General features: G+C 30.6%; 1 protein-coding gene across 2 annotated transcripts; it reads left to right on the top strand.

The window, feature by feature from the left end:
* Positions 1–773: 773 nt before the first annotated feature.
* LOC108734149 (methylcrotonoyl-CoA carboxylase subunit alpha, mitochondrial) lies at positions 774–9874 on the top strand. Of its 2 annotated transcripts, XR_003231992.1 has the most exons (11): positions 774–919; positions 985–1174; positions 1345–1562; positions 1843–2224; positions 2397–2580; positions 3368–3568; positions 3735–3856; positions 3932–4232; positions 4308–4501; positions 9170–9312; positions 9521–9611. XR_003231992.1 is itself a non-coding variant. In XM_025978799.1 (10 exons), the coding sequence occupies exons 1-10, from the start codon at positions 870–872 to the stop codon at positions 9815–9817; spliced, it is 2139 nt and encodes a 712-aa protein (XP_025834584.1). In that variant the 5' UTR covers positions 775–869; the 3' UTR covers positions 9818–9874. The 2 variants fall into 2 exon arrangements, 1 of the variants encoding a protein (XP_025834584.1); XM_025978799.1 differs by lacking the exon at positions 9170–9312 and having other exon boundaries at positions 775–919; positions 9521–9874.
* The last annotated feature ends 1209 nt before the right edge of the window (positions 9875–11083 follow it).

The raw sequence follows: 11083 nt of genomic DNA, 5'->3' as shown, positions 1-11083 counted from the left end.
TACGTACATACACACATCATCAAAAAAATTGGCTAGCATGCTACTAATATGTTAAAACGTGGAAATATAATGAAAATTCCGATTTCACTTTTCGACCCAATTACAATAACTTCCTAATGGGAAGTTAAAAATCAAAGTCAGGTGAGGAGAGGGGCATGAAGTTCTTTACCTTATTACTCACTCGGGCTTAGCGTGTTCTACTGACCCTACAACAACAAATACAAAAACAATAATGAAATACATATAAATTTTGATTTTTAAGAATTTTATTTTTTATAATAGCGAAATATCGTTTTTAAGGTCAATGGACTTTCGTTTCTGTAATCGAAGGTTTAGTTTATTCACGGTATACGGTGGCTTAGCACAATATGTTGTTCATATTATACGAGATATGATTATTATAGCTTCTTGACAATATGTTAAATATAATTAGTTAACTCTACAATTGCAAAATGGTTCATTCAGACTTTTTTGAAACAATGATTGCTATAATCTATTATAGGTAACTTGTTATTAATTAATAGATGCGATTATTTTATATTACCATAAAAACAGTTCGAATATAAAAAAAGGGGAAGGAGATATTGCAGTAAAAGATAGTTAAAAAGAGCCTCACCCCCCAATTACATGCACGCGCTTTAATTAGCAAACACGTTTTTGTTCCCTTTCATAATCATCTTTGAATAAGTACTAAATGCATAACTTAACATTTGTTTTCGGTGATAAGATGTTTGTAATAAACGACTTATTTTATTTATTCATTAGCAAAGCTGATAAGAAGTCTAATAACAGAGAAACACATTTCATACATATTTTCATCATTACCAGAAAATATCTTAATATTTATCGTGTGTAACCTTATTGTTAAAATGTTTTCTTGGGCAGTATTACTTAGAAGTACCACAAAATGCCATAAGTTGTAAGTAAAATATTTTAATTCAGTTATAATACGTAGCTTCTAAATGAAATTTTCTTCTTGGGCAGATTTGTTTCCAATAATAAGGCATTTTTACAAAGATGCGGTTTCAAAAGTGACGTGATTCAAATAGATAAGATAGTGATAGCGAATAGGGGAGAAATCGCGTGCAGAATAATTCGGACAGCGCGCAAACTTGGAGTGAAAACCGTTGCAATTTTTAGCGATGCCGATGAAAATGCAATGCACGTTGCTATGGTAATTATAGAACAATATTTTTACCTTTTTTTAACAGATTTAATCTTAATTTAATCAGAAAGATCTAAATGACACCAAAAAAGAATCATGATTGCAAATCTTATTTTTTTTTTTTAAAGTTAGGAGTAAGTAAATACGTAAATATATTTTAACATTTCGTTTTCACCAAGGCAGATGAGGCTTATCGAATTGGTCCACCTCCAGCAAATCAAAGTTATTTATGCGGGGATAAAGTAATTGAAATTGCAAAAAGATCGGGCAGTCAAGCCATTCATCCAGGTTACGGTTTTCTTTCGGAAAATGCCGAATTTTCCGAGATTTGTCACAAAGTGGGTGTAACTTTTATTGGACCACCCGCATCAGCTATAAAGAATATGGGAATAAAAAGGTAACATGATTTTTTTTATCATGAAATGATAATGCCAAGGAAAAAATTATAACTGAACTTCATATTTTTTCAATTTTCATTTTCGTAAAGTATATGTTATGCTATTCAAATCTTTTTTACTTTTCACTTAATTTATTAAACTCATTTACACAATCTATTTAATTGCTTCTTAGTACATGATACCTAGGTACTGAGCTTTTTAACCCACCCTGGTTTATGTTGAATTATTTTGATTTCACTTTTAATAATCGAAGTGTTAATTTCATACATTTTTGTTTAGTACCTCAAAGATAATAATGTCAGACGCTGGAGTTCCAATAATTAAGGGCTATCACGGTTCTGATCAGTCTGTAAAAAAATTAAAGGAAGAGGCTTCAAAAATCGGATATCCCATAATGATAAAAGCGGTTAGGGGAGGAGGTGGTAAAGGAATGAGGATAGCCCATTCTGAGAAAGATTTCGAAGAAGCACTTCAGTCGGCTCGTACCGAATCTGAAAAATCTTTCGGGGATTCTGATGTTTTACTAGAGAGGTTTGTGTCTGAACCTCGACATGTCGAAGTTCAAATATTTGCGGACACTCACGGTAATGCTGTCCATTTGTTTGAACGCGACTGTTCTGTACAGAGAAGACATCAGAAAATAATCGAAGAAGCTCCTGCGGTACGCACAATAAATTCCTTTGCAAAGAAAAAAACAGAAGTGACAAAATCGCAATGAACGATAACATGTTTAATTAATTTATAACAATTCTTAGTTATAATACGTAATCTACCAAACAAATGTTACAACTATTTCATTCAATATAACAAAAATTGTTTTTGATTATTTTTAGCCTGGCTTAGCAAACGATTTACGAAATAAATTAGGCTCAGCCGCTGTAAGGGCTGCCAAGGCAGTGGGCTATGTGGGGGCTGGTACTGTAGAATTTATTTTGGACCGAACAACGCACGACTTCTTTTTTATGGAAATGAATACGAGGTTGCAAGTGGAACACCCTGTTACGGAAATGATAACAGGTATAAAACTTTTCGTAAATCCGTTAACTCTTTCAGATAATTACAGTCTAAAGACACTTCTTGTTATCCTACGTCTACATATATTCTCATTTCCCAAAAACTAGAACATCCCAAATGCTGACTGGCTGTAAACTACAGTCTCTGCTTCTCTTTACTCCTGCTTGCGTTCTTAATATGTCTTTGACTAGCTCTCAGAATGCGTCCTACTTTTCTAACATTTTCTCTGTTTCCACCGCACCCATTCTCCACGCCATTCCCTTAACATTTTCGATTCCTCCCTCCCTCTTCGCCAATTTAAGTCACACTTTCAGCGACACCCCTAACAAATATTACGTCACAAAAGCTAGAGCATCTCCCCACTCTATAAACGATTTCTTCTAATGAAAAGTGGTAATGAGAATAATTTTCTTTCGTAACAAAAAATGTTAAGAACTTTGTCAAGTTAAGAAAGAAAAATTAAAATAAAATTGACGAAGTGCAAACTTCACACCTCCTTAGACCTCCTTACCCCTTGTCTTATCTTGTCAAGCTAATAAAATTTCCCTCCCTCCCCTTATTTGGGAACGTATTTTATGAATGACCCCTGTGCTATTTTTTGTTTTATATTGTCTCAATCAGTTTTTCCATTCGTCCTTATCTGATATCCTAGATATCGAGAATCGGTGACTTCTTTTAGTTTTTCGTCTCCAATTGTAATGTACAATACGATTAATAAAAAAATTAAATTGACAATATACTACGTACTACGTACAAATTGAATGGTAAATTTACAAAAGATTTTTAATAGGGTACGACCTGGTCGAATGGCAAATAAAAATTGCAGCCGGCGAAAAGCTTCCTGTTGAACAGGAAAATATAAATTTCAAAGGTCATGCATTCGAAGCCAGGATTTACGCAGAAGACCCTAAAGGTGGATTCCTACCAGGGGCAGGACCTTTGCTCTATTTATCAACACCTGAACCGGCAAAAGACGTACGGATTGAAACCGGTAAGTAATAAACAATGTTTAATCTTGTTTTTATTTTAAGTAGTTACACATTTAATAATCAATCCAAACATAATTAAAAAGTTAGCATTTGATGTGTGATTTTCTATTTCCGTTTTTTCTTTCCTAACTCTTTTATTTGTTTGATTTTAACATTGTATATTTTCAGGAGTACAAGAAGGGGATGAAGTTTCGATTTACTACGACCCCATGATTGCCAAACTGGTGGTTTGGGCAAAAGAACGAACAGTTGCCCTTAATAAATTAAGAACCAACCTACTAAATTACAATGTGAGCTATAAGTGCTTATTCTTTAATTAATTATTAAAGTAATTCTCTTTTTTAACTGTTCTTTTTATTTTTCAGATTTCAGGTGTAGAGACGAACATAAACTTTCTTTTAACTCTTACAAAACATCCAGAATTTACGAAAGGAAATGTTCACACCAATTTTATACATGACCACAACAAAGATCTTTTCCCGGAAGTTAAACCATCTCAAAACCAATTAATTCAGGCAGCTTTAGCAGTTATACTGTCGGAAAAACATAAAGAAAATACGGAAGCAATTAGACAAAACAATCAATTCAATCCATTTATTGTCGAGTCTGGTTTCAGGGTAAATTATTTACATAAACGAACAATTAAATTAATATTTAATAATGAAGGTAATTTTTCTCTTTTTTCTATTCAATTTTGTGTAACTTCTTCTATTTGCACTTTCCAAATAATGTTTTTTCTAGAGTACGAGTTAGTAATTCAGTATTTGGGAAAAAATGATTATAATGTTTCACTGGATAAGGGTAATAGCTGGATAAAAGTTGGTGGAAGTCTCATTAAAGAAAATAATGTTTCAACTCTTGATTTCTTCATTGAAGATTACAGGGGCTCTACTAAATTTTATTTAAATGACGAACATATAGCTCTCTTTGATCTGGTAAGTACAAAATGAATTTAAACATTCATCTTCCAAATTTCTAGTACATACATATAAACATAAACAAGTCTAAATCAATTTTTCTCAGTTATGTTTGAAAAAACTCAGTTTAAGTTTAAAGTTAAACTGCTAAAATCTAAAAAATACAAGGCCAGTCGTAAAATACTAATCAGAACATCAGAATTAATAATTTTTTTCTAAACGCTAGGACATTTAAGAAGTTTTTTATTAGGTTCAAATACAGCAGATAAAAATAACAATTTTATAGGTTTTTATTATTATTAATTAGCTTGCGATCGAACGAGTTGTAAGTTGTAATTGAAAATTTTTAACTCCGTGACATTTCTCTAAACGCTCGATACTCTTTGGTGCATTCATATTTAGTTCAAAGCAGAAGATACCGACTTCACGTAAGTAAAAAAAGGGAAAAATAACAAATTATTATTTGTATTATAAATGAAGTTACAAATTTATTTCTATCATTTCCAAATAAAGATACATCTTTAATTGCACTATAATAAAAATTATCACTAACAAACCAGTTGGAGTTTTTTAAAAATTAAGAATGCAATGGAAGACACATCCATTATTAGTCTACTGTAAAATAATCTTTCTTAATTTTTGAAAGAGCTTTAAATAAAATGGAAGCGGTATTGATTGGTAGGACACCTTCTCAGGCATGAAGGTCTAGTCAGAGACATATTAGAGGCAGAAACAGGACTTAAGTGAAGTAGAGGTAGACCTAGATTAGATTACTGTTCGCCATTAGTTAAGGATGTGGGATGTTCTAGTTTTAGGAAAAAGAGAAGATTAGCTCAGGATAGGAAGGAGTGGAGGTGCGTGTCCAACCAGTCTTAGGATTGACGACTTTATGAGAATAATATGTGTTGTAATGCTGAAATTTGCAAACGTTTTATACTCTATTACATGAAATGTTCTCGGTACATTATAAACTGTCGTAATTCAGCATTTTCATGTTCATTATAATTATTGCTGTACAAGCAATTCTAGAAATTGTTATATATGTATACGGAGGTAGATAATTGTTAATTGTTTATATGTCAAATAATAATTTCATCTACATGGAAAAGGAAATCCTTAAAAGTACTTATTCCTTCAAAAAAATAATTTGAATTATTCGGATATAATTGGCCTATTTGCTATTCCCATGATTTTGAAAGCCTGAAAGGTGAAATAGCACAAATCTGACAATTAAAGATGAGTAGTTTACATAATATAAACGAAGGTAACAAGAATTTTACATAAATAATTGTCTGCTACTGCAGATAATTACGTTTAAAATCATCGCTTTCACTTTTGATTGTCTTCGTAATGGGTTTTTACCATTTTATTATTTTTTTTGTTACCGTTTCATGATATGACGAAAATAAGAGGAATATCAATTAAACATTTTAATTTAATTGAGAAACAAAATTTAAAACGAAGGAGTATGGTCAGGTTTTTACAATAACACGATGTTAAACAAGAATATTACTTGAACTGACCAAAACGTATAAGATAAGTAATAAATAATAAATAATGCTTTTAGTTCTTCTGCGGTTCTGCTACTTATCATTGCCTTAGTCTTGCGTATTTGTACTTGGTCTTGCATGCTCGGTTTGCTTTTCAAACTAGGTCTTGTTCGTTCTTTCGGTTTTGGTGTAGGTTTTGCTAATAAAAAGGCCACAATTCAAAAACAATGGCAGTCTACCCTTAAATTGATTCGTTTTGTTGTTGACTATATGCACGCTACCCCAAGCATATACATAGAATTTATCAATTTGGGAAACATACTAGGAGAAAACATTGCAGGTATTATAAAGCTTTTTATTAAGAAGAAAACATTAATTCATAACAAAAAGCCTGAATGTTGGTAGTGTTATGAATTAATAAAAGTTAATTTTCACCACATATCTNTTCAGTGAGGAATCTTTAATCAATTTCAAATTAAACTATTGAAAATTTTTGATTGGTTCTTTTCAAAATTATTCTCAACGTGGCAAATTAAATGTGTTGGTAAAAAAACAGATTTCAAATGAAACGTTATAACAATTTGAATATTTACTCAGAAATTTAAATTGCAGTTTATCTACCCTCCTGTAAGAATCTTTCTATCAAGATTTAAAATTTTAAATAATTAATAACACTTTAATTTTTCTTTTCAGTTATTTAAGTTTTTGGAATCGATTAAATCATTGTTTCCCTTATTTATGAAATTTAAAAAGTAGTGCCAAATTCAATATTTTTTTTAATACGGGTCTTCCCAATTTGAGAAAAAGTTGAGGATGAGATAACAATGTAAATAATGTTATAAGCCTATTACATATTATTATTTTTATTGAATGTTAACAAAAACTGAATGATACCAAATTATTTTTCTAATGGATCTACTACATGTTGTGCTTTAATAAGTAAATAAATAATAAAAACATATTTTTAAACTTGTATATAGGAATTGAAGTGTACAAAATGTTTGTTTGAAAACGTACCAAGGGCATTTTAAAAATAGCAAACTTTTATGTTTAAAAATACTGCAATGATAATTGAAGAACCTGGGGTCGATACGTAGGTATAAAAATGACCCCCTATGTGTTTTCAAAAAAAATTATTTATAACTTGTAGAATTACTGCAATAGTTAAACAAAATTATTTTATATTAGTGGTAAAACTTGCCCATTTTTGGCATTTTTTTGTGTTTCTCATTATCGATATATATATATGTTGAGTAAAACGAGGTACATACCACTTTTCTTTTTTTTATTTTATTTTTTTTCTGAGGGGTACCTTCATTTACTCCATATGTTGTATATCAATAATAATGAGAGAATGTTAGAAAAGGCCAAGTTTGACTACTAAATGCAATTGTGTTTAACTATTGGAGTGATCCTACATTTTATGAACATTAATAAAAAAAATTTAGAAAGTTATTACACAACTCACTGTTGTTGGGGGCCATTTCCACACATTTATCAACCCCATTTCTTGGCTATTTTGTCTTTTTTTTATTATAATTGACTACGCGCGTATTTATTTACTTTTAGACCGTTTTAAACCGTCAGTTTGTACATTATTTTTTACTGATGATAACTACAACATAAAAATAATAAGAAATTCTGTTTTTTGACACTTAACGTGCCATTTTTAATGTTCAGTATTTTTTATAAAAAGAAAGAGAGAGAGGGAGAGAGAGAGAATGGTCTTTATTTGTCTATTTACCAAAATGATAAACTGTAGACTTGTGAATTTGTACTTTTCTTAGCTGCTAACCTGTTGCTGTTTTAATTGTAATTAAGTTATTTTTTTTAATTTACGTAATGAAAGTCCTTTTTTGTATATATCGAAGTGCAGCATACTGTGTGCATTTAATGCATTTTTATTTTGTACTAACTCGTTACTTTTTTGTAATTTATTGGACATTGTATTGTTCGTAAACAAAATATGTACAATTTAGATTTTATTGTACAAAATAAACTTGAACAAATAAACAATGTTAATTAATTTTCTTTTATAAACGTGTACATCAATTTCGATTAAAAAAGGGCAGAAAAATAGTGTCGAAAGTAACTATTTAAAAAAATAAGTTTAATTCTAATAATTATTGTTAATTAGGATAATGAACATGTCTCAGGAAGAGAATAGAATAAAAATAAAATAGTGCAATACATAACAATAAAACAGTACCTAAAGGGATAAACATAACATTTAAACGAAGATACCCCTGAAGCCATGGGATAAACAAAACAAAGTCGTCTTAGTCGTTGTTATTAATACATTAACATAATTTTATGAGAAATTCTGATACTTAATTGCAATACACNATTTCATCTACATGGAAAAGGAAATCCTTAAAAGTACTTATTCCTTCAAAAAAATAATTTGAATTATTCGGATATAATTGGCCTATTTGCTATTCCCATGATTTTGAAAGCCTGAAAGGTGAAATAGCACAAATCTGACAATTAAAGATGAGTAGTTTACATAATATAAACGAAGGTAACAAGAATTTTACATAAATAATTGTCTGCTACTGCAGATAATTACGTTTAAAATCATCGCTTTCACTTTTGATTGTCTTCGTAATGCGTTTTTACCATTTTATTATTTTTTTTGTTACCGTTTCATGATATGACGAAAATAAGAGGAATATCAATTAAACATTTTAATTTAATTGAGAAACAAAATTTAAAACGAAGGAGCATGGTCAGGTTTTTACAATAACACGATGTTAAACAAGAATATTACTTGAACTGACCAAAACGTATAAGATAAGTAATAAATAATAAATAATGCTTTTAATTCTTCTGCGGTTCTGCTACTTATCATTGCCTTAGTCTTGCGTATTTTTACTTGGTCTTGCATGCTCGGTTTGCTTTTCAAACTAGGTCTTGTTCGTTCTTTCGGTTTTGGTGTAGGTTTTGCTAATAAAAAGGCCACAATTCAAAAACAATGGCAGTCTACCCTTAAATTGATTCGTTTTGTTGTTGACTATATGCACGCTACCCCAAGCATATACATAGAATTTATCAATTTGGGAAACATACTAGGAGAAAACATTGCAGGTATTATAAAGCTTTTTATTAAGAAGAAAACATTAATTCATAACAAAAAGCCTGAATGTTGGTAGTGTTATGAATTAATAAAAGTTAATTTTCACCACATATCTGCTAGGAAATCTTCCAATGCTTTTACTTGAATCAACACGTACACTTTTAACAAGAAGAAAAATCACCATGATGCAAATATCCGTCGAGATGAGCCATCAGGGATGATCGCAGAAGTGGATAGAGGGGATATCCATGAGCAATATTTTAGTAAAACGTTATTTGTTGTCAAAAAATATTAAAATTGATCAAAAGGAAAAATTCTTTAGTATTCTTAATAAATATAGACTTCTCGATCATCAAAATCTTTTAAAAATTATCCAATTAGCCAAATTAATACTGGTCAAAATTGACGCCCCGTGGCGGAAAAACTACTATAGTAAAATAGGTGAGTGGTAACAGTATTTATTTTTTTTAGGGAGGTAAAATTCAATTTAATTTCGAAAACAAGCAATTTTGGATAGACGAAAATGAAAGCGGTTCAGGTGAATTAGATAATAGAGCCGTTGCTCCAATGCCAGGAGTTATTGATAGGGTATTAGTACAAGAAGGTGACATTGTTAATGAAGGTGATTCACTACTTGTATTGATGGCGATGAAAATGGAATATATAATAAAAGCCCCGAGAAACTGCAAGGTTGTTAAGGTACCTCATCAAGCAGGTGAAAATGTTTCTAAAGGCTCTGTTCTTGTGGAAATGGAGGATATTAAGTAATATTAAGACGGGTTAATTTAATGTTATTTTTGTAATAAATGCACATTTTTTATCTTATTTTGTTTGTATATTTTTTCAGATTGTGGGAGTATCCTAGACCTTGGTCCTCATATGTCCTTCTTTCTCCTGCTTCTGCTTTTTCATCCGTCATGTCTCAGAAGGTATTCTGCCATCTTATCTCTCCTTTTTCATATTGACTTCCACGTCGTCCTTTGTTCTAACCTTACTTTACCTAATCTCATTAAATTCGATTAGACTAGGATCATTAAGTTACGGTAGGTAGAGACAATACGAACGAAGTATGTGTTATAGTAGCTGTGTACTTTCTTTTATATACACAGATGAACTAAACCTAGTCCAATCTAACCCAGTAAAGTCACTATCCGGTGCATCTATAATTGAAATTGTTGATGGCCACTCACAAATAATGATTTTTATATATTTTTAACGATTATTGATCTCAAGGACCATACTTGAAATGAATAGTACAATTTTTTCTGGTAACACTTCTTCAACAATTTATTTATTATCAGTTGACTAAATGTAACCCATCCCCACTCATGGGGATGTTCAATTCAGCTATACTCCTTCAAATCAATAATCCTAAAGCATAAAGAGCAATTAAGAGGGGGAGTGGTAGACAAACAATTAAAGATGTAGATTGCTCGAGTTTTCTAGAAATACGAAAATTGGTTCATGATAAGAAGAAATGGAAGTATCTAACTCTTTGATGATGATGAAGGTCAAATATATGTACTTGACTGTACCTGTACCTGACAAATTAATAATATTTTTGATTTTACCAGAAAATGTACTTTATATTCATTAAATGTAGTATAATAATAATATATAAGTACGAGTTATTCATTTGTTGAATACTGAATATGTAGCACTGACTTGTAAAAGCAATTGTCAAAATCCCGACCTCAAAATAGAACATAGATTTCCCGTAAAAACGAGAATGGAAAATTATATACGGGCATCTTTTCAAGAAAATGTACTATCTCGCATGGTGCTGTACATACAAACAGTACATTTATCTAATACATCAACTGAATAGTAATTACAAGACGGTACAAGTGTAGCAATAGTATTATAGGTACATAAACAGCTATCATCTCGGAAAGAATAAGTAATTAATTGTAATTCAATGCATGTTAGATCTTAAACTGGGATTTCTCTATGTTAATATTGTGTTTTACCACAAAAAAATACCCTACGAGTACTTCTTCCTCATTATGCGGTATTTCAAGAATTATCTTTAAT

The sequence above is a fragment of the Agrilus planipennis genome, unplaced genomic scaffold, assembly GCF_000699045.2.
Source record: "Agrilus planipennis isolate EAB-ADULT unplaced genomic scaffold, Apla_2.0 scaffold63, whole genome shotgun sequence".
Lineage (NCBI taxonomy): Eukaryota > Metazoa > Arthropoda > Insecta > Coleoptera > Buprestidae > Agrilus > Agrilus planipennis.
Note: the sequence above shows the minus strand (reverse complement) of the source record. Positions and strands in the feature narration are given on the sequence as shown.

Bases quoted from the DNA above. Each gene is read 5' to 3' on its own strand.
- LOC108734149 (XM_025978799.1), top strand. From the start codon at position 870: ATGTTTTCTTGGGCAGTATTACTTAGAAGTACCACAAAATGCCATAAG. The intron at 2,581-3,367 runs GTATAAAACTTT...GATTTTTAATAG, and splicing joins TGTTACGGAAATGATAACAG to GGTACGACCTGGTCGAATGG. The intron at 3,569-3,734 runs GTAAGTAATAAA...GTATATTTTCAG, and splicing joins AGACGTACGGATTGAAACCG to GAGTACAAGAAGGGGATGAA.